Consider the following 25,326-nt stretch of genomic DNA (forward strand, 5'->3'; position numbering starts at 1 on the left):
ACCAGAGGCCACTAAACTGAACATAAGGACCCCTGAAAACCATATGCTGATTTGGAAAAGCACATATTAATTATCATCTGCGTTCTATTGTGTTTTTATTTATTTTATTAACTACTTCCAAATTCTATTTTAATCTAGACTGAGCAGCACTCAGGCACTACGGGCCAGATATTTAAAACCTCTGATATAGAAGACCCAAAGACTAATTTTTCAAACATTTGTGTTGACATCACAGGTATATTCTTAATCTTTTAAAATTCATGTTCATGGTTTATGTGTAGCATTGCCTTTTTCCAAGAATGTTAAATGGATCAGAAGTTGAAAGATACATCTATGCTCCCTTCACAATCCTAGCTTCCATGAATCTTCCATGTTTGTAGAGTCTCATAAATAGTATCTCAGTATTTCTTCCCTATTTATTTGAGAAAGTCTCCCTCATTGGAAACTAAGCATGTAGAAATTTTCAACCTTTCAAATTCATTCGTGTTTGAATTCTCCAAGATTAACAAGTCAATACTATTAAAATTGAAATATATTTTATTTCTGGCAAAACTAAAAATGATTAAAATAGCTCTTCCAAAAGCATTATTGCCTTGAAATTCATATTAGGATTTAAATCAGGCATTAAAACATTTAGCCTAAGAGGAACATTTCTTCAGAACAAAGGGAAACAGGGATTGTAATGGAAATATGTATCAAATTAAGTGTTTATCACTGAAGCTTAAACAATGAAATTAATATTTTATATTTGTAAAAATTTTAATTATATTACATATATTCTTTCATCAGTGTTATATTGTTTCATCGCTGTTATAGAATTTAAATCTCAATTTTAGTTGAGAAAATACATTATTTTAATTTCTAAAAAGTGAACACACAAAATGAACCACAGCTATGTCTTAACCCATACTTTTCCAATTTCATGTAATCATTTATAACTCATCTACTTTCTCAGGTGTCCAGTACTACATGCTAGTATATGGAATATGAAATGTAAGTATGATTGATATCTAAGATGATCACTGAGTTATTCTTGATATATCCCAAGGGTGGTAAAATAATATTCAGTATCTCTTTAAAATATAATTTTGTAAAGATTTATAGATTTTGATCCAGAGTTCAAACTACCATGCACATTGGCCCAGGAGGTTAAAGAAGAAAAAAAGTTTCCCTACAAACACAATTCTCAACATTACCAGAAGATTCAATAAACCACAAACACTGAATTAGTGAATATGAACTACTGATTCTAAGGAAAATAAAAAGTTGGGTTGCTGTGAGTTTCTGGTTATAACTTTTCATTTCACACTTTTTCAGAAAGGTCTTACTTACAGATCGATAAATTTCTCTTTTCTGTGGGAAGTTCTAAATTGTTGATTCATTAGCATTGAACACATGGCCAACAGCACTATAGTCATGTGGGAACAAAGCTTATCTAACATATATAAGGCACAATATAGCCTTCTTGCCCTTAGGAACACTAGACAGAACTTCAGCACTGTTTCTGCTTGAGGGTCACTTTTAAAAAGTTAAATCAACATAAAAAAAATGAAAAAAAAATGAGACTAAATAGACCACAAAAGATACTTTTTTTTTTTTTTTAGTAGTGTGAAAGCAGAAACAAGAAGGCAGAACATCATCATATTCTATGGTATAGATGATCCAAAATGTTCATCATTCTGCACATGTCATAAATAACAGCAAAAATGCTTAGAGTATTGATTTTGGGCTTACTAACAAATTTTAGAAGTAGGTAAGTTTGCATACAGAATCCACAAATAATAATAACAAACTGTATGTATACGTGTATACATGCAAACATTTATAAATACATATATACCAAAAAATTTCATAGTAACATTTTCTGTGATAAAAAAAAATAGAAACAAAATAGATGCCCCCCCACTGGAGAAAAACTAAACATTGTTTATTACAAATAAGAATACAATGGCATATTATTGAACTGTAAGAAACAATGAATATGAAAAATTAAGAAAAGCATGAAAAGACTAAATGAAGTGATGAAAGAAATAAAAAGAATCAGGGAATGACTAAAATAATATTAATGGAAATAAGAAGAAGGAGATGAATACTGTACAATGTCAATGTTCAATTTTGTCCATGAAGAGGAGATGAGGAAATGAACTCATTCCTTCTCTTTTTTGCCAGTGTGAGGAAATAGAATGAAAAATATTATAAACTTTGTCAGACATGGTTTTACTATTCTTTGGTATAAGGGGTGGTTATCTGGGAAGGATAAAATGAAAAAATATATACTTAGAAATTAATATAGAAATTAAAATAAAAGATAGTTATAAAATTAATTTAAAACTATAGATTTGTGCCTTAGAAACTTAAAACAGCCAGGAAAATGTGAGCACAAAACAATCCAAATTCAATATCTGCTTAAGAAGCACCTACTATATAGAGAACATTGTCTTTAAAATTATTGTTGAAAGTGTTTTACAGTTCATGTATTTCTTTTGATAAATATTTATATTTTATATTGAGGCACAAATTTATCTAGGTTTTAAATTCATTAATAATTATTACATATTTCTTGACCTCTCTCAGGGCAAAATTATTTTGTTTATTGGATGATGTTGAGCCTACTACAGTTCCATTAGCCACTGCTAAAAGGAGCTTAGAACTGCTAGCTAAGGAGTATTCAGTTGCACCACTCAATGGAAAGCAGGATAAGCCAGCTGAGAGGCTATCATTATATTGAAGGCAAGAAGAATCGTGTTGCTAATGGATAAAAACCTCAGCAGTTCATTCAACATATAAAAACAGCAAGTATATTTACAAAGATTTTTCAGATTAATAAATTAATGAATAACCAACTTCTGCTCCAGGAATTACAGGTAAGAAGACAGAAATGAAACAGTTACTGTCTTCAAAAAGCTTATGTTCCATTAGACAAGAAAATGTAGATCTTAACAAATATGTACTCAATAAATACAAGGACTTTGGGGAAAAGCTATTGGAAGTTAGGGGAAGGAAACATAAAAGAAAAAAATAAAATATAGGCAATATAACATTGTAAAATGAAATCAACATGCAGTTCATAGGAATCCTTATCTTAAGATACCTAGTTTACCTTGATGAGTTTAAAATAAATAAAGCAAAGTTACTGAGGTAGACTAGGGATTTTAAGAGGCAGAAATAAAGGATTACATTCCAACAACAGGGGAACAGTTTATACAAAGGCAAAAAGCCAGAAAATGGAATGTCAGTGAATAGCTAGAAGCTTGGCTCCACTTTAGAGTAATGTACAATATGGATGATTAATATGGAAATGTGTTTTATATGATTGCTCATATATAACCTGTATCAGAATTGCTTAATTATCTTAGGGAAGGAGAAGGAAGAGAGTGAGAAAATTTGGAACTCAATATTTTTTAAAATTTATGTTAAAATTTGTTTATGTGTAATTGAGAAAAAATAAAATGCTATTATTAAAAAATAAAGGTTGGATGGAGGCAAGTTGTAAAGCAATAATATCAAATTCAAATAGAAATCAGGGTTATTAATCGATACTTAAGGATCCCAATGGGCCACATATTGATTTCATTTTAATGTATTATCTATTTTATTGGATTTTTATTTATTTTGTTAAATAGGTCCCAATTACATTTTAATCTGATTGAGGTTACACATGGGGGTTTGGTTGGCAGCATATTGCTGGTAGCCTTGTGTTTGACACTTTGGTTGTAATTAATTTGAAATGGCAAACAGAAAATTTGTATTTGATCTTAGAAGTAATAAGAAGATATTAGAATTTACTGAACATGGAGTACCATGGTCAGATCTGTGCCTTAGAAATATCCCTTTGGCAGCTATTACATTCATATAAAGAAAAATAAAGGTACTATGAAAAGTACCATGGACACAGAATCATTAAGACTTGATAGCTGCTTAGATGTGCAGGGTGAGCCACAATATGGGAGAATGAAGAATCAAGAACGACTTAATTTTTTTTAACCTAGAAAATTAAAATTAAAAAGATCAAAAAGATGTGTTTGGGGGTTTGGGGACACTTGTTGGGTTTCAGATGCCTATAAGACCTTGGAATTAAAATAGAAGTTGGTGATACATGACTAGAGCTGAGAAGAAGGGCTGGAAATGGATGTATGGATGTGGGAATCATCTTCAGAGAGATGATAATTAATCCATTGGGAGGTGATGAGGTCAAAAAGTGAAAGAATGCAGAGAGAAAGAAGAGAAGAGGGCCTAGGGCAGATACTTGAGGCACACTCACAGTTAAGGGGTGGGACGTGGATGATGATCCAGCAATGAGTAGGTCAGACTGTTAAGAAGAGAAATAAGAGAGAACAGTGTCATGAAAATAATGAGATGAAGCAATACAAAGAGCATTACACTGAATCAGAATACCAGTTGCTATTTCTGGTTCTACCAATAACATGCCATTTGGGACTTTGACTAAGTCATTTAACCCTTTTAAAATGCCCTTTTCCAAAGTAAATAGTTTGTATCCAATAGTAGCCATCTCTAAGATGGAAGGGAGGGAAGACAGGGGGGGAAATAAATTTTCCTGATAACTTTATTTTATGTTTAAAAGGAATAGCAAAACATACATAATAAATTTGCTGTTCCTTGTGCAATCATCTTTTTATTATACTATGTTATGGAAATGCTTATTTTATTCCATAAATTACAATAAATTTAAAATTTTTTAAAAGTAAATTAAAGGAATAACAAGACATTATTACCTGTATTTGAAGTTTGTTTTGAGGATTGGGTGAAATGATAGATATGAAAATAAAAATTATAAAAGTGCTATTCAGGGTACCATATTTCTATCATAATTATTATTTTCCAGTTTCCATATGTATCACTCAACTTAATCTAAATAAAGGAGTATTTTACAGATTTAAAAAAAACCCTAAAACATCTAAAAAATTGGCATCCTCAAATAAAACAAGATCTGTGTCCTGTTGCTTTCACAACACGAAGGCAGCTAGGTGAGAGAGTACATAGAGTAATAGACAGTGGTAGACAAAAAATGTTTGAATCCTTCCTCAGTGAGTGATTCTGGATACATTACCAACAGAGAAGGGGTTATTATTCTTATTTTTAATCATTGAAGAAACTGAGGCTTAGAAAAGTTAAGTGACTTCTTAGAAAAAGTCGCATAGCATATCACTGGTTGAACTAGTTTGTTCAATCCTGTCCAACTCTTCATGACCCCAGTTGGGGTTTCCTCAGCAAATATACTGAAATGGTTTGCCATTTCCTTCTCCATCTCATTTTACAGCTGAAGAAACTGAGGAAAGCAGAGTTAAATGACTTGCCCAGGGTTATATAGCTAGAAAGTATCTGAGGCTGGATTTTAATTCAAGAAGATGAATCTTCCTGATTCCAAGCCCAGTGCTCTATGTACTGTCCTCCTATCTGCTTAGAACTAGGACCAAAACCTGGAACATCTGAGTCATCTTTTTATCTGAATGTCATCTCTGAATCATAGTTATCTATAAAATGGGTTTGAACTCAATGACTTCAAAGGCCCTGTCCAACTGAAATCTGTGATGCTGTTCTATGACTTATGTCTCATTAGCTTGAACCTCCAATTTACAAAAAAGATTCCGTGGTAGAGTTAAAATTGAGTCATACTGCAGAAATCAGACCATGGAAACTAGGGTGATTTGCAAGAGATAGTATTTTTTCCCCAAAACAAGGCAGGGGAGAGTGAATCCAACAATGCTAAAAATACAATCTTTTCAAGGGCTACATAAAATTATATATTTCAATAGCACATATATGGATTACTGAAAACGTAAAGGCACTGCTGGATTCCCACAACTGATAGAAACTAGTACCTAGGGCTTTATAATCAGAAAAAAAGAAATACAAAATCATTGTTTTTAACAGTCAGTTTTAGGAGGGAGAGTTAGGGAGAGAATATTGGGAGTTGGAAGACTATTGTTCTTTAAGACAAAAATTGTAATAGCTTTAATTTTCAAATAATTTCTTTTTACATTGTTTTTCAATGATTTTTAAAATTCTAAATTTCATAAATATCTAACTAAATGATAATTCTATATTCACAGTAGGATAGAAAAAGGACTGTACATTAAGTGACCAAACATTATGTATTCCTGCTTTTCTTTAAAAATACATCATAAATTCTACATGTAACTTTCAAAGCTGTCCTCCTTCTCTATAATTCTTTCTAGTCTTTCTTCTATTCTGTTCCACCAATTTTTAAATACCACAATGACACTCTTTTTTTGCTTTGCCAGCTCTTTTTCTTTTTCTAGAGGTTACTTTATCCCTAATCTCCCTCTTCCATTAATAAAACATATAATAGAAATAAGCATAGTCAAGTAAAAACAAATCCATACATTGCCCACATTCTAAAATGTATGTATCATTTTGTCCCCTAAGATCATTTCTCTTTTAGGAGGTGGGTAGCACACTTATGTTTTAATCCTTGAAGAAACTGAGGATCATAAAGGTTGTGACATCTTAGAAAGATCACATGGCATGTCACTGGTCGAAAATGATCCTGAAATCATTCTTTTGGAACCTTGGTTGGTTGTTACATTTTATAACATTCTTAATATTTTGAGCTTGCTTTTTTTTTTACCATATTATTGTATGAATAGTTCTTGTTCTGCTCATTTAACTCTGTACACATTTTTGCAAGTATTGCTAGTTTCTATAAAACTGTCTCATCATTTCATCATGCCATAATATCTCATCAATTCATTCATTACACATTTCTCAGCTATTTCCAAATTAATGGATAGACTTCTTATTTTTCAGTTCTTTACTATTACAAAAAGTAAATATTGTATACATCTTGTTTCTTTCCTTTTTTATTTCTTCAGGATCAAAGTCCAGCAGTAGTATGGTTGGGTAAAAAAATATACAGTTTATTGAATGATATTTTGTCCATAATTCCAAATTGCTCTTCACAATGGCTAGATAAATGTATAGCTTCTGTATATGGTATTGTGTTTTTATTGCATTGCATGGAAAACTTCTTTGGCTAAATAGCAGATCAGTAAAGAAGAGAAACTTTATAAGATTTTTAGAAAGATTACTCCAAACAAGAAAACAGGGATCTATATGGTCGATTGCAAAGAGAACTCATCAAGATTCAGAAGATGTATATTCTCTCAGTTTCAGGCAACCAAACACATACAACCAATTATGCTTGGCGTTGTATAAGTCACAATTTCTCCCATAGAATCAAAGGTCCTAAGCCCATAGGTCATGGATCTGGAAAGGACCTTCAAGTTCCAGCTAGTCTAGAAATGTCAAATTCACCATTGTAAGCCTCATGTCCAAGGCCCAAACCAGATTAAAATAAATTTGGAAAGACTGGGGAAACAAATATACCACATAATGTTAATTTGTGTTTTTTTAAATCAATATATAACCCACAGGGATCTGATTATATCTGAGTTTAATACTATTAAGATGGTTCAATCTTTATAATTTTACAAAATGAGATAATTGATATCCAGTTTGTTACTTGCCCCAAATAACACAAAGGCTAGGTAGCAGAGCCAGGATTTGAAGTGAGATCTTTCAGCTCTACATCTGGAGCTCTTTGCATCATGACTTCCTCTCAGCTTTTGAAAGTACTGTCCTAGGTCCTTTTCTCTACTTTCAATATGGTGAATGCATTGGCTCCCATGTGCTGAATTATTATCTATAAAGAAATACTTCACGGAACAATCTATCCAGCTTCAGTCTAATTTGTGGCCTAGAGTCCCTTATTTAGACATTCACAATTGGATGAACCAACAGATATTTCAAATTCAACATGTCTCAAACTGAACCTATTAACTGTATAGCACAAACATGTCCTCTTTCTGAACTGACCTATTTCTGTCAAGAGAACCTTCATCCTTCTTTTCTGTAGGTTTACAACCTAAGCAAAAATCCTTGATTCCTCATACTCTTTCATCACATATATCAATGCATTTCTCAATTTGTAGTTTCTATCTCTATACTATGGCTTGTTCCTGATCTTTTCTCTTTAGACACATGGCTACCACAATTGTTTATCAGTATTTTCCTGGGATATCAAAATAATTAGTCTCCCTTCCTCAAGACCTTACTTCTACAACCCATCCTAAATACAGCTACTAAAGAGATTTCTTAACATGTAGCTCTGATCATATCAATATTTTAACTCAATAAGTCCCAATAGCTTCCCACTATCTTTAGAAAAAAATTCCTCTGTTTAACATTTAAAGACTTTAAACATCTTTCTAAACATTATATGTCCCTTATCTTCCTAAATTCTACAGTTAAGTCAAACTGTTCTTCTTACTATTTGCCACCCAGACATTCTATGCCCTTTTCTATAAACAGGATTTTACTGTTCCCCTTGTCTGAACTGCCCCTTCTCCTCTCCTCTGCCACATAAAACACCTTTTTGCCAACATGACTTGACTCAGGTACCGTGTTCTACAAGCTTTTCAAGATTCCAACTCTTGGACCCTCCCTAAAGGACATTATATTTATTTTGCATATATTCTATGTACATTTGGTTTTATATATGCATATATACATATATATGTTTTTATGTGTGCATATGTACATATGCGTTTATATATGTAAATATTTATTTTGCATATATTCTATATACATTTGGTTTTGTGTATGTATATATACATATATGTTTTATGTGTGCATATGTATATATGTGTTTATAGACCATATATGTATATATTTATTTTGGATATATTGTCATATATTTGGTTTTATAGATGTATATACACATATTATCTGTTTATATATGTATATATACATATATTTATATATTTGTTTATATAAAGTGCTTTGTAAACTTCAGAGCAGTATATAAATGGTAGCTATTAGTACCATCCCATTGTTCTATTCAATAAAATGTAAGCTTTTTACAGACTACTATGATTTCATTTCTGTCCATTATTGATAACACCTAATAGAGTCCCTTTCACATGGGTGTTTAATAAATGGTGGTTAAACTGAATGCTAAATGTCACATTTTAGAACATACTCAAATTTCACCTTCTGCAGGAGACATTCTTCATTGGTTCCCCCTAAGGCCATGGGTTATCACGTTCAGATTACATTCTACTATTCTGTTGTATACACACACACACACACACACACACACACACACACACACACACATATATGAATATGTGAAGTATATCATGTTTTGTTTGTGTTCCAATCCCTTGCATACTTGCATTCAGTCACATAAAACCCTCCAAAACTTAAATATGCCTTTTCCTCTCAAACAAAAGAGATGAGAACTTAGCATAAGTTGTGGGTCATGTCTGTTCGTATTCTCATGGGAGAAAGTGATCATCAAACTTTAGAGAGTGAAAGGAAAACTACCTTATTTCTAATCAGCTTTACAAGAGACAGCGGGTAAAGATTCTAAATGATACTAAAATAAGGCTACCGTCATTGAATCTGTTCTCATTCTTTCTTTCCCTTAATCAAAGCATTTCTTTATAAACTATACAGTAACTCTGCATGCTGAGGACAAAGCTTAAATTGAGCTTGAGATAGGGGCCATGGAATGATTGAGTAGTGAATTAGAAAGAAAATTGTGGCTTTTAAGTTCTAAGCGTGACAGAAGAGAGAATCACTGCACCCAAACAGCTGCTACAACCTGAACAATTCTCACTTCTCATGACATTTTTCACAGGAGAATTTGATGTAAAATATATTTGTCTCTCTAGATACTCAAGCTGCCTTTTCCCCACCTTCTCATTTTGAATTTACTTTCTGCATCCCAGATGTGACTTACCTACCTTCAGCACTGATTTCTATTTTTATAAAATGATGCTCAAGAACAATTTGGAAAGGGGGAAAAAAACCTTAGGTTTGTAAACCAGCTGTGAAGATGCATCTGGCCCATTCAAAGTCGATCACAATGGACAGCACACACACAAAAACAACATGGATCAGAAAGCAAAAGGCAAAGACACCACGGGGGAAGAATGGCTTTTATTAACATTTGCTCTGGTTTCACACAAATGTATTAACTTCCCGAGAAGTACAGAAGATTTAATTCAAGTTTACAAATTATAAATTCCTTTAAAATATCAACTGTACACCCGAGATCTATATTGATTTATTTGCATTTGCTTATTTTCAAATGGGCAGATTGTGTTCTATTTATGTGTAGCAAAAAGAAAAAAAACTATCTAAAGGACATGAAAACATCTGCACTCATTAATAGAGCCAATGAATTAAGTCCAGTTCTGGTCTTTAAATGAAAATGAAACAAGATAACAGGAAGTTTAAAATGGAGTGCAGCTCCTATCAGTCAGATTTTTTGTTATTATAAAAGGTATGAATACCACGAATTAAGAAATTAGGAAACAAGTTAGGAAATTAGGAAACATGCTTTGGAGGTCTCAGAAATGATGAAAATATTGACAGTTTAAGGAATTGAGCAGGTTGGGTCCTGAGAAGACTTTTTTGAGAACATGATTGTATTATTCAAGTATCGGAGGTGCTCTCACATGAGAAATAAATTGGTTTGGTTCTGACTGCAGAGGTCAAAATTGGAAACATTGAGTAGGTAGTACAGGAGAATGAACTAAAACATATTTTATTTGATATTTTGGAAAGATCCAAAGTCTGACAGATATGCTTGGACCACAATTCAAAGATAATATACTAGTTCTATTATAGAATACTGTGTATTATTCATTATTTCCTTTTTTTTATTTAAATTATCTATCAGCACATACTTTGGCAAAACAGTTTAGTAGAACAGAAAAAAGAATTATATTAAAAATATAAATCTCAATTATCTACAGCTTCCTTTTTTAAGAATATAAAAATTCAAGATGTTACATTCAAAACTGTTCAAATTGCCCGTGTTTTCTTTTGAATGTCCTTCTGATGTTTTCTATGCATTTTATATGCTTCAATAATCCCCCATCCTTCTTTTCTCCTAAATTTTTGGTAACTTTAGTACTAATCCCCCTTTGTCCTCCTAAGACAACCCCCCAATTTTAAATAAAGAAAAGCAAAAAAATATAATTCTTGTAACAAGTGAGCATAATTAAGAAAAACAAATCCACAATTTGCCATGCCCAAAAATATATGTCTAATTTTGAACCTTGAATCTATCATCTCTCTGTCAGGAAGTGGGAAATATGCTTCTTTCTCAGTTCTCTAAAGATATGGTAAATAATTATACAGATAATCATTCTTAAATCTTTTCAAGTCATTTTCCTGTACAACAATGTATTGTATGTAAATTGTTCTCCTGGTTCTTCTCATATTTTTAATCAGTTGACACAAGTCTTTTCAGGTTTCTATGAAATCATCTCCTTTCATCATTTCTTAATACACCATAATATTCCATTATATAGATACACCATAATTTGCTCAGCCATTTTGCTAAAAGAAAATGGGCTGCCATAAATATTTTTTGTGCGTAAGGATATTTTTCCTCTTTTGTTGATCTCATTAGGATATAGGACAAGTATAGACTTAGTCAGAGTATTTCTTATTTCTAGGCATAGTGCCAGATTGTTTTACAGAATAGTTTAACTATTTCACAGTTCATAACACTGTACTTAACTTCCCACAACTCTTCCAAGATTTGTTCACTTTATTTTTCTATCATTTTTATCTGATAAGTCTGAGGTAGAACCTCAGAGTTTTGTGCTTTGTTTTGTTTTGCTTTTAAACTGGCATTTCATCATGTGATCTGATAGTCTGAATTTCTTCTTTTGAAAAGTATTTATAGTCTCTGATGATTAGCTACTGGGGAATGGCTCTCATTCCTATCTAGAGAACTCAATCCTTATCGTATCTTAGCTATCACAATTTGATCAGAACAATTCACTGCAAAGAGTTTTCGTTTAGTTTGTTGTTTTCCTTCCGTTTGAAGGCATCGATATGTCATCACTGCTAACAGATTTTTGCTCTACAAATTCTTAGGTGATCATTTTGTTTGGTATTTCTTTTAACAGATTCCACGTTAAGTTGTTATTGCTTTGTAACTCTACAGCAAAAGAAATCAAAGTATAGAGAGAACTGTTTTTAAGGAAATTGCTCCCAGGACATACAAAGATAAAAATTCTTTGAATTATCATGTCTTCAATTGATAATTGAACATCACAGAAACATCTATTTATTATTTTATATGAGCTTATAAGGAATGTGTTTCTATGTCATGGATCCCTCTTGGCATTCCGGTGAGGTCTATGAATTTCTTCTAAGAAAAAAATGTATCTATCTATCTATCTATACACACACACACACACACGTGTGTGTGTGTATATATATATATATATATATATATTGTTTGTTTTGTTTTGTTTTTTTGTTGAGGCAGTTGGGGTTAAATGACTTGCCTGTGGTCACACAGCTAGGAAGTGTTAAGTGTATGAGACCAGATTTGAACTCAGATCTTCCTGACTTCAAGGCTGGTGCTCTATCCACTATGGAAAAAAAAATATTTTTAAATACATAGAATTAAAAAGAAAATAAATATTTATTATTTTTATCGTTCAAGTTATGTTTTATTGTTTAAATACAGTGATCACATTTTTTTTAAATTGAAAAATTTAAGGTTTAAGATTAAGACTCTCTATCAAGATACTCTTATTTATTATCCTTTGTTGGATTTTGTTGCTATTGTTTTTTAAGTCTGGAATTGTGAATTCTTGAACATGGAGAATTCCTAGAATGGCCATTCTCAGAATTGACCCTCAGAAACTCATCTGGAAGTTGTAGTTACAGTTCATTGGGGTACTGCGAAATAAAATAACTGTTTTGTTCACTCGATCAGTACATTTCAAGGACAATACTTGGACCCCAGATATATAGACCTAAGTGTGTTCCTATCTTTATGGATGGGAATGATGTCTTTCTTTAAATGAAGAAGTGATACATCTAAATTCAATAAATTGTTTAAAGAGTCAGATGGTAATTCAATATCATAAGCTTGGAAAAATCACTGGCATCTCATTCCATAAGTTACATAAAGTGAAAGTTTTAAAGATAGAAAGAATTTTTAACTTTAACCCTAAATAATAGATTTTCAAATTTAGAATCAATTTTGGAAACTGCATATATTTCATTTATGAATCTATGAATGAGCTCATTAACTTAAGGTTGACTGTAAAAAATTAAAATACATTTTAGAAAAGTGAGTAGCTTTGCCTAATTCTGTGTTTGTATTCCATGGGAAGTTCACAATTACCATATTTATGACATATCACTTGGCCATATTAAAATTAAGACGTGACAGATAAAATGCATTATATTTAATGTATAATTAAAAACACTTAGTGAGTTAGAGATTGAACATCCACCCATTGGAGGGAGTTTATGTCTTTTTCATTCTTCCTCTTTCCTTCGGCTGTCCACCAGTTTGTCATAATATACAAAACTACCTATGAGAATGTCAACGAGAGGGAAGGGAAAGGAAGCAAAAACTCAAATGAATTTGATACCTTATAAACTGATCCAAGAAGCAATTTCTATCTTCCTTCAAGATTGCATCAACTCTGAAAGTCATACATCTTCAATAACTCCTTTCTACAGGGCCCATCTCTTGCTCTCATTGCAGAGTCATGGGTGGATCTTAGAGATACTCCATTTAAGGAGAGGGCCCACTTCTCCTCAAACTATCTGATCATTTCCTACCCACTTGCAGGATTTCTTTACTCTACCTTGAATATTTAACATAGGGTTTGGCACATAGCAGGTGTTTTAAAAATATTTACTATTACCAGAGTTCCCTTCTAAATTTTGTTTGTTGTCTTCAAACTATTTTTTTTTTACATTCCAGAATGACATGTTACCATTCTACTTCAGCTCTTCTAGTGTTTTTTTTTAATCATCAACAAAAATGAAATCCCTCAAGTCAGTATATAAGAATCTTTATTTTTTATGACAATCTACACAGCTTTCTAGATTTAGGAAGTGTTCACCTCTACCTTCTCCTTTGCCTACTAACCAACACTATTTATCACTACCTGTGAACTCATTTCCTTTTCTTTCCTGTTTCTATTATTTAGCTTAGCCAATTCTCATATAAGAATGGCCTATTATCACTGGAGAATTTCTATCTTTAAAGTCCATTCAGTTACCACCTCCACAAGGAAAAGAAAGAGAAGAAAATAAATATGTAGTTAGCCCCTACTCTGTACCAGGCCCTGTGCTCAGTACTTTTTATAGTATCTCATTATGACCATAAAGTTTACCATGACCTCCTTGTATCTCTACTAGTCTGAATATCTACTGGTCAGATTTCCCAGGCAGATTTTATATAGACTTTCATTAGCATATCATGTACACATTTATCATGCATCTTTGGAAGTATAACTATCTGATCAATAACCTTTTCATCATGAATACTAACCAATGTATAACATGAGTGATATACTAGCATCTATAGTGGAAAATATACAGCTCACGATGTATAGAAAATAGATCCCCTATAAATGGAGAAGTCCAATTGATCCTGCTTACTGATGACACTTTACTAATTGCATCAGATCTCAGGATAATTGAAAAACTTCATAAATGGGATCCCATGCTTCAATAATTTTGGCCTTACTATCTCTATCTCTCCCTCCCATAAAAAATGGAGAAGGATTGTCTATCATCCAGACCATAGCACGAACTGGAAAGTGAGGCCATTGATCTGGTCTTTCTCTTACATGTGTCTTCAATGCAGAAAACAGATTAATTATGAACGGAGACTAAGACTGAATAGGGGGAAGAAAGCAGATTAAATTATATTTGAAATTATATAGCAAATTGAATGATTCCAAACTTTTCCTTGAAACAAATGCTGATTCTTTAAACAATAAATTTCCTCTAGTGATGTTTTAGTTTTATGTTAGACTGCTAGATTATTTCAGTGGTCCAAGAATTAGGATTTCAGGCCATTGTTAAGGATTTGGAGAGAAATGTAAAAAGGCTGCTGAACATAACCAATGAAACTCTATGCCCTAAGCAATATAATTGATGCTAATAAGAAGTCAGATAATTGGGAAAGGGGATACACCAAAAAGGTGATAAGTCCAAGCAACAATGAAGGGTCCATTTGCCACAGTGGCACACAAAAAGTTAGAAGACATAGAAGAATGCTCCTAGTATATCCAGCTAACTTTTTATGGAGGATTTATGGATGGCGGGCAAAAAGTCATGGAGGGAAAAGGTCATAAATGAACTGTGGTCTCCATGATTGGAAGGAGTATACCAAGTGCCATAGATCCAACATATTGGAAATTCTATTATTTGTATATGTACCATATACCAGCATAAGACTAAAAGCTCCATGAGGACAGAGACAGTGCGTTATCTACATTATATATCAAATAAGCATCTAAACAGGGCTCAACCCACAGCTGGATCTTATTAAACATTTATCGAATTGTTTTCCATACTATCCCCCTTTACTATGAATAATGAAATGATAAATCAACAAGGAAAGATTGAAAGAAATCACTTTCTAAACCAAGATCTCCCATCTGCTGCTGTCAGATTTATATTTCATCCTAAGTGAAAGTTGTATCACAAACTGAAATAGGGTGACCCCCAAGCCAAATGAGCTGCAGAAATATTACCAGTATACCAAGAATCATGCCCTGTAGTAAGTACATGCCCTCGACCCCTAAGAAGGGACAGCAATAAATGCCCCAGTAACTATTGCCACAGGCAGATGGAGATCTAAAAATGGATCTGAAACTCAAAGTTCAAAACAATCCAAAACAATGACATGCTGTGTTCACTCAACAAGAGAGCATTAGTTAGTATTATTTAGGATGAAGATTATTTAGCATGAAAATATCAGAAACGAGGCACTAGCCTTTTCAGGAAGAATGATTAAATGTGCTGAGCAAGTTAGTAATGTCAAATGTTCTTATTCTATCCAAGTTTGACTGCTTTTCATCCTCTATCTTTTATCCTCATGTCTTTGCTCCATGCGTCCATATTTGCCCACCTTCCATACTGGCTCTTGATCTTTATGTTCTTCAAGGCTTCACTCTGCTACCATCATAGATCCAACTCTAACAGCACCAAGCAGGGTGTAGTCAAAGTGATCTTTCCATAGCACTTTTATGGACCTTCTTCACTGAACTCATTGAACTTTCTGCTTGTACAATAATTACTTGCATCCATTTCTTTCCTCAAAGTGTGCCATAATCTTGAAAGCAGGGTTGATAATAACAGCACTTAAATATTATGTCTCACACATGGTCAACACTTAATAAATTTCCATGGATGATTTACTTAATACATTTAATAAATAAATATATAAACTTCATAAATTTCAATTTGGATTGAAAATAAAGATTCAATTTATCCTGATCCCAGCAAGGACAGTCTTTAGTTATCTAACATTTAAGAAGTAGTTGAAAAAATGCTGTCTTTGGTGTTAATAATGACTCTCCATAAGCATATGAAATTATTGCTTTTGGCTTTAAATTTTGCTCAGAAACACAGTTGGATTGTCTTTCTTAATTAAGTCCTTCTTTGCCTTATTCAAATTTGTGGTTGCATTTACAAGATATATAACTACTGAAAAAATTAAGTAAATATAAATTTGGATGGCATATGTGTGTGTGTGTATGTGTGTATACATACATACATACATATATATATATATATATATATATATTCCAATATTGGAAAATTTGAAAGTGTTTTTGAGTTTTTCTGTTTAATTAAAAAAACCTTTTTCTGTTTAACTTTTTTTAAGTTAGTCATGGAAATTCAAACTCAGATATCTTTATTTGTTTATTCAGAAAATGCTCTGTCTCAAAGTAAAAAGTTTTAACTTCATGGAAGACAAGAAAATCAAATTTCCATCAGATTCACTTAGAATGACAAACAGAAATAGTTTAGTTTTGTAAAAAATGAAGATACTAAATCAAAAAAACTGTAAAACTTCCTTTTAAGGACTTTTACAATATATGCAGAGGAATGGCAGATCTTTAACCAGTATTTTATACAAATATCATTGAAAAGATAGGACAAAAAATACAACTTTATGTGTTTAGACACAGACAAAAATGTTTTACAAATTGAAGAATTGGGTATTAGGATAGAAAAAAACCCAAGTCTCTAGCATCACTCTTCAGCTATGTTGACTAATTAAATGGCAATGAAGTGGATGTGTGAAAATATGCATTAGAGGTGTGTAATATATAATGTAAAGAAGAGTAATCAAAGCCATTCAATAGGATTTAGGCAAGGATTTTAGTTAGCAGCTTATGAGACAGGAGCATATAATTTAGCTAATTTGAAGTAGGTATTGTAATGTCTAAACATTACTGCTTTACATATTTTAATGAAAACTGCCTCTCCACTAAGAATCCTTTAGTATGAACTGTATTTGCTCCACGGAGCTTCTAACTATTGTGAGTTCAACATAACAGCAAAGGTAGGCAGACTGCATTAAAATAATGGTCACCTCATTAAAATAGGTTAAAAAACAAGCTCCCCATTCCATGCTGCTATGACACTGGAGCGGAAATCTGATGACAGGTGCCATATTAAATGTTTATAATGCAATGAACTTGCATTCACGCAACGGAATCTGCATGTTTCTTTGAGATTCTATATACACCTGCAACTTGTTAATTCAAGGACATTTATTCAACAAGAATAAATTTTGAAATGTCTATAGATTTGTAAAACCCCGTTTCCTTGTTTTGTAATTTACAGAAAATTAATTTGAAGTCTTATCTGCATGTTTTACAAGGAAATGAAAACATAATGATAACCACCAGTCCCAAATGTAAGTACATTGAGATAATGCTACATTGAAAAATCAACTTACACATTTCACCTATGCTTAGACTAAAAAAATTGAGATTTTGAATGTTGGAACTTAACATCTTTCAAGCATCCTTGTAAATCTTAGCATCACTTACCTGCCAGCTAGTTTCCTCTTGAAATCCTTTAATCCAGTCTTCTAAGTTTTTATGTTCTCTTGGGGATGTTTTTTCCATAGCAGATGTAGCTTGCACAAACTGGGTTCAACACTACCTCTCTCTCTCTTTGTTTCTGTTTCTCTCTGTGTATCTCTGTGTCTCTATCTCTCTCTATTGTCTCTTTTCCTCTCTCTGTTTCTCCGTGTGTGGGTTTCTCTCCTCACAAGAGCAATTTTTACATGTAGAAAATATTATGCTCCAGAGGATGAGGGTTTTTCCATGAAGGACCCACACAGGGAAATATCTCAGACAATTCTGACACGTGCCTCTTGGTCCAGTAAGGTGTGCTTCCCACTAGCTTAGGTAACAAGAGACTCAATGCAAACATACAACAGTTCATTCTCATGATATCAATGTAAAGGTCAAGGAGGGAAGTCTGAAGACATGCTATCTCAATATGTATTTATACCTATGCTGCTGTCTATTCCTACAAGACACCAACTACTCTTTCAGATAGTATTTGCAGTTTCTAACCATTACTCGGTTGGGTTGCATCACAGGGATGCAGTCCCAGGGGATAGATAAGCTACTCCAGATAAAGAAAAGGCATTTTATTTCGACAAATCTCCCTGAAAAGTGCTTTATGAATCACCCAGCAACGAATAAACATGAATAAAAATAAGCTCATTTTGGTGAAAATGGGCTCATTACCATAGTGGCTGCTGAGCTCACTTGCCCTCTGATTTGCACCCCCCAAGCAAGAGACAAATGCATTAGACTGACCACAGAAATTAGCCTCTTACCTAAACAATAGCATTAGCACAATCGGAAACCTTCATTTGGATTATACTCCCTAGAGAAAGCAGCTCAACAAAGACAAATCACATTTTCTCCAGGTTTGGTCATTGTCATTATTACTCCTGAACTCACGCTTTTATAATTTCTTGCCAAAAAAAAATGAAAATAATATTCTGTAGATTTTAAACTATGTCCCATATGCTGACCATCAGTAGCACTTGAGTTAAATGTCATTGTTTATAGTCAACAGATGATTCCTTTAGCAAGAGTGCTTATGAGGGGAAAGAAAGGAAATGCAGAAACCGGCTTTTCTCTCACCTCCTTCCATCTCACATCATTCCAATTTGACTTACCACATATTGATTTGGTAGCTACTAGGTATAAGCCACAAAGGATTCAAACATCAAATACTGAACAGCTCCTGAAAGTCCAAGGAGATTACATTCTATTTACATGCAATTGGGTCTATCTGTGTTTTCCCATAAATAAGGTTATACATGTGAAAGAAAATAAAACACTTGCAGAGGGAACCCTCCTGCGGGTACTGTGCAACTGTCAAAGACATTTAGTATTACCTTCCAAGGCAACATGATTCAGATCCACATTGTGCTTCAACATCTATATGCTGAGCCAAGAGTTGCTTCTAAGGACAGACCCAAGGTACAAAGCATGATGGGATTGGAATATCTACCATATTAAAAGCAGTCATTTTTAGACCCTACAGAGGTACCATTAGAGTCGCAAGTATCAAGGAGAGAGAATAAATACACGTGAATATGTATTTGTCTGTTTTGTTTTTCCATCATTTAATATGATTTTAAGTCTTACAGTAAAACTAAAGACTGAGGTAAAATCAGATTCTTCCTGATCTATAGTATCATTTTCAAACATTTCCACAAGGACCAAGTTAAGGCAAGGAAGAGAAAAGTAGGTGATTAGACTCATTTCAATCAGTCTTGTCTCTACCTAAAGGTTGAACTTCCTGAGAGAGGCTGTTTTCTAATGTGTCAAGGGAAAAGTCCTGCTTCTATTCTTCCTTAGTACATGTGCCACATTCCCTCAATATTTTTTAATCTTTTTTTCAGCCACAGCAACTATTGACAGACCTCATATACAATAGGAATACATAAAGAGTGGGTTTTTTAATTTTGATATCAATTTTACTTTTCTTTTAGAGAAGAGAAGGTAACACGAATTGCATCTATGAGAATGACATATACCCTAACTATTGATATAACACAAAAATTTCTGAATGAACCAACATTTAATCATCAAAATGGTCAAAATCTGAATAAAATGAAAGTCAAAAGAGCTAAGGTATGATTGCATTTTTTTTTGCCCAAGGAGGTGAAACAAAGTAATGATTTCTAATATCTTTAATTTACATTATGTCACTTGAAACTCACAACTTTGTGAGACAGATAGCCCAGGTATAATCCCCATTTCACAGAACTACAGACTTGACAATGGTCCCATTACAATAGGTATAAATGTAGATCTTCAAAATTTTGTGCTGCTATTCATTTCTAGGAGAAAGTGGACCCTATAAAACTAGTCTAGTGTCCTGCCTCTGCTGAACACTGAAAGTGGGATTATTAAGGATAAACTCTGCATAAGGAGAAATTAGGCATGGACCCACACTTAACACCATATACCAAGATAAGATCAAAATGGGTCTATGACCTAGGCATAAAGAACGAGATTATAAATAAATTAGAGGAACATAGAATAGTTTATCTCTCAGACTTGTGAGGAGAAAGAAATTTGTGACCAAAGATGAACTAGAGACCATTACTGATCACAAAATAGAAAATTTCGATTACATCAAATTAAAAAGCCTTTGTACAAATAAAACTAATGCAAACAAGATTAGAAGGGAAGCAACAAACTGGGAAAACATTTTCACAGTTAAAGGTTCTGATAAAGGCCTCATTTCCAAAATATATAGAGAACTGACTCAAATTTATAAGAAATCAAGCCATTCTCCAATTGATAAATGGTCAAAGGATATGAACAGACAATTTTCAGAGGATGAAATTGAAACTATTACCACTCATATGAAAGAGTGTTCCAAATCATTATTGATCAGAGAAATGCAAATTAAGACAATTCTGAGATACCACTACACACCTGTCAGATTGGCTAAGATGACAGGAAAAAATAATGATGAATGTTGGAGGGGATGCGGGAAAACTGGGACACTATTGCATTGTTGGTGGAGTTGTGAACGAATCCAACCATTCTGGAGAGCAATCTGGAATTATGCCCAAAAAATTATCAAATTGTGCATACCCTTTGATCCAGCAGTGTTTCTATTGGGCTTATATCCCAAAGAAATACTAAAGAAGGGAAAGGGACCTGTATGTGCCAAAATGTTTGTAGCAGCCCTGTTTGTAGTGGCTAGAAACTGGAAAATGAATGGATGCCCATCAATTGGAGAATGGCTGGGTAAATTATGGTATATGAATGTTATGGAATATTATTGTTCTGTAAGAAATGACCAGCAGGATGAATACAGAGAGGACTGGCGAGACTTACATGAACTGATGCTAAGCGAAATGAGCAGAACCAGGAGATCATTATACACTTCGACAACGATATTGTATGAGGACATATTTTGATGGAAGGGGATTTCTTTGACAAAGAGATCTGAGTTTCAATTGATAAATGACGGACAAAAGCAGCTACACCCAAAGAAAGAACACTGGGAAACGAATGTGAACTATCTGCATTTTTGTTTTTCTTCCCGGGTTATTTATACCTTCTGAATCCAATTCTCCCTATGCAACAAGAGAACTGTTCGGTTCTGCAAACATATATTGTATCTAGGATATACTGCAACATATCCAACATATAAAGGACTGCTTGCCATCTAGGGGAGGGGGTGGAGGGAGGGAGGGAAAAAAAAATTGGAACAGAAACGAGTGTCAATATAAAGTAATTATTAAATAAAAATTAAAAAAAAAAAAGAAAAAAAAACTCTGCATAAGGATAAAACCATAGGAGGAGTGAAAAAGAAAAATGAAATTTAGGTAGAGATACACAATTGCTTCTTCTCCTTTGTTTTTGATTAAAGGAAGTTGCCTTTGAAACAGAACCTATTTACTTCTAGGAAAAGCAAAGAAGGGTGAATTAGGAAATGTGTCTATGGGCCTACATAGCTCATAATTTGGTATTCTTCCTAAAGACCCACTAAAAATTGAACTGGGATGGACTCTGGAAAGCTAAAAGTCAGAAGGCCATTATATGTTTTCTCAGTGAATCTACACCACAAGCCTGTGAAGTTGGTGCTATTACCATCCCACTTTACAAATGAGGAAATTAAGGCAGATAGCAGTTAAGTGCCTTACCCTATCACATAGCTACCAGTGTATAGAGGCAGAATTTGAATTCAGGTCCAGGGCTCTATCCACTGTGCTTCCTAGATGCCTTAAATTTCTAATCTAGTCTCCCAAAGGATCTTTTCTTTAGGAAAATGTATCAGAAGTTATATTGGAAATCAAAAAGAAATGGTTGTTCACTTTGAAGACATTTGTCTTTTGCTCAAGCAAGGAAATATTAGCAATAAATTAGACCAAAGCACTCATAACTCTGTAAAGGATGAAACATGTACAAATGAGGGTAATTTAGCATAGCATAGGCTAACAGAGTCGAAAGCAAACTAAACATTGTAGGCGTGATGTAAAGAAACATTTTTTACAAAAACACTTAGAGGAACTCAAGAGATAACTAGATCCCTATCAATTGAAGACCTGAAGATTAGTATAGATAATTATGGTCAGGAATGTCATAGAAAGCATTTTGTTCGCAGTTGGTTTGTATTTCATAACTCTAAAAGTCATTTGTAATTCTACAATTTTTGTGATAGCCCAATATCCTAAATTTACACATGAAAAAACATAAAAATAGAAAAAAAGAGAAGAAAAATCAAAAAGAAAAATAGATAGATAGATTTACCCAGTGAAGTTAGTCTTTACTTAACCAACATATACTGAAAGTAACTATACTAAAATATATCTGGAAACAATATTTCACCCTTGCAGTGAGATTATAATTGTGAACATCAACATTGGTATATGCTACAGACAGACCCCAAATAATTAGCACTTAGCATTAACCTACCTTTCCATAAGTTTGTAATAGCACCAACTGCATATAAGTGGGAGGAACTGAAAGACATTTCTTTATGGAAATAAGATGATTTCACCCAGTTTTGGAATTATTTGAAAAATGTAAGCCTGAAGCAAAATAATCTAATAAAAATGACATATGGATGAAACAGTATTAATTTTTGTACATATGAATCTATCCCTGTTTTTTCTTTTATTCTTTAAAAAATTTTATTTCATTAAATATTTTCCAAGTATAAGTAAAACAATTTAACTAAATTCTGAGCTCCAAATTTTCTCTCTCAGCCCCTGTTCCTTTCTCTTCTTGAGAAGGCAGCCAACTGTCAGAGATATTATAGATGAGATTCACAACAAGGAGGCAATTGGGTTACTTGATTTCTCAGAGTTTTCTCTTTGAGATTTCATAACTGTTTGGCCCTTCCCTTACCATTTATTTACCATGGCACTCTACTCACTGTGAAACCAATCTGCCTTTACTTATTTTTAAAGTTTCTTTAATTTTTTAATAGTATATTATTTTTCTCAATTATCTATCAAGACAATTTATAGCATTCCTTTTTAGAAGATTTTATAATCCAAATTTTCCTCCCAGCCTCCCCTCTTCTGAAAATGGCAGTGAATTGATATAGATTATACAAGTTCTATAATACAAAATATATTTCCATATTAGTCACAGTTGTGAAAGAAGAAACAGATCAAGGAAGATTAAAAATCATGAAAAAGAATAAAGTAAATGAACATGTATGTTTTGATTCATATTCAGACTCTGTTAATTCTTTCTCAGGATGTATATTTGTCCTTCATGAGTCACTTATACTTGTCTTGAGTCATTGAGTTGCTAAGAAGAGGTGATAGTTGGTTTATGGTTAATCATCATACAATGTTGCTAATACTGTGTACATTTTTTTCCTGGCTCTCCTCATTTCACTTTGTGAAATACAAGTCTTTCCAAGTTTTTAAAAAATCTATCTGTTCATCATTTCTTATCATACAATAATATCCCAATAAAACTGAAGGACATCCTCTCAATTTCTAAAATTTTACCACCTAGAAAAAGGCTGCTACAAATATTTTTGCAAATGTAAATCATTATCCCACTTTTATGATTTCTTTGGGATATAGACCTAGTAGTCATATTGTTGGATCAAAGAATATACACAGATTGGTTGCCTTTGCAACTCAGTTCACAATTTTATCAACAGTGCATTTGTGTTCCATTTTTCCTCTCCAATATTAATCATTTTCCATGTTTTCCCCTCTGATAGGCATGAGGTAATATCTCAAAGATGTTTTAATTTTCATATCCCTAATTAAAAATGATTTAGAGCACTTCTTAATATTTATAGAGATAGCTTTGATTTCTTCATCTGAAAACTGCTTGTTCATATCCTTTGACCATTTAAAATTCAGGAATGACTTGTATTCTTAAAAATTTGACTCGGTTCACTATATGTGTGAGAAACGAAGCCTTTGGAGACATTTACTAGAAAACTGGTTTCCAGCTTTCTGTGATATTTCTAATCTTGATTGCATTAGTTTTTTTATACAAAAAGTTTTAATTTAATATAATGAAAATGATCAGTTTTACATTTCATAATGCTCCCTTTCTCTTGTTTTGTCATGAGATTGCCCCCCTAGGTATTTTAACATTGTTGTCCTCTTCTGAGCTTGTGTCTCAATTTTCTCTGCCACCATAACACATTTTTTGTTGTTTTTGTTCATCTTTTCCCTTTCTTTTAGATGGGTGAAAAATTACTGCCTCCATTTTATAGGAGAATTCATCCCATTCACATTCATAATCATAGTTATGGTTACTAACTGTATATTTCCCTCCAAACCATTTTCTTCTATTTCTCCTCTTTCTTTTCATCCTTTCTTTCCTCATCAGTGCTTTGCTTCTGCCTACCACCTCCTACACATCTGCCTGTCAGTAGCCATCCTTTTCTTAACATCCTTCCCTCTTACTTTGCTGTTGGGTAAGACAGATTTCTATATTAAACTCACTGTGTATATAATTCCCTTTTTATACCAATACTGATGAGAGTAAAATTCAAGTGATACTCTTCTTTTCATTTACTATAATATTTTCATGCTTCATCATGTGAAATGATTTACCTCATTCTGTCTCTCTTATTTCTGCACACAGTGTTCTCCTTTTTCTCCTGCCTAATGACTTTTATTTTATTACTATTTTTTCATCCCTTGAATTCACTTCATACTCATACCCTCTATTTATATATATTCCTTCTAGCTGTACTAGTTACATTTTTTAAAGAATTACAAATATCATCTTCCCATGTAGGACTGTATTCAATTCAGCTCCATTGAATTTCTAATGTTTTCTTTTCCCTTTTTGCCTTTTTAGGCTTCTCTTGGTCTTGACATTAGAGATCATTTTTTTTTTTGTTCAGTTCTAGTTTTTTCCTTAAGAAAGCTTGAAATCCTTCTATTTCAATGAATGACTATTTCCCCTTAAAGTAGTATGCTTAATTTTGCTA

General features: G+C 32.9%; 1 protein-coding gene across 4 annotated transcripts in view; it reads right to left on the bottom strand.

The window, feature by feature from the left end:
* The window catches only part of PPARGC1A (PPARG coactivator 1 alpha), a 739,677-nt gene that overhangs the window by 324,839 nt on the left and 389,512 nt on the right, over positions 1 to 25,326 (bottom strand). For 3 of the 4 annotated variants that reach the window (XM_051963878.1, XM_051963879.1, XM_051963882.1), the window contains one exon: positions 4,262 to 4,309. The exons of the other annotated variant lie outside the window; for it this stretch is intronic. In XM_051963878.1, the coding sequence (XP_051819838.1) occupies positions 4,262 to 4,309 (48 nt within the window). The remainder of the gene's footprint in view (positions 1 to 4,261; positions 4,310 to 25,326) is intronic. 4 annotated transcript variants of the gene reach the window in all.

The sequence above is a fragment of the Antechinus flavipes genome, chromosome 6 (genome assembly GCF_016432865.1).
Source record: "Antechinus flavipes isolate AdamAnt ecotype Samford, QLD, Australia chromosome 6, AdamAnt_v2, whole genome shotgun sequence".
NCBI lineage: Eukaryota > Metazoa > Chordata > Mammalia > Dasyuromorphia > Dasyuridae > Antechinus > Antechinus flavipes.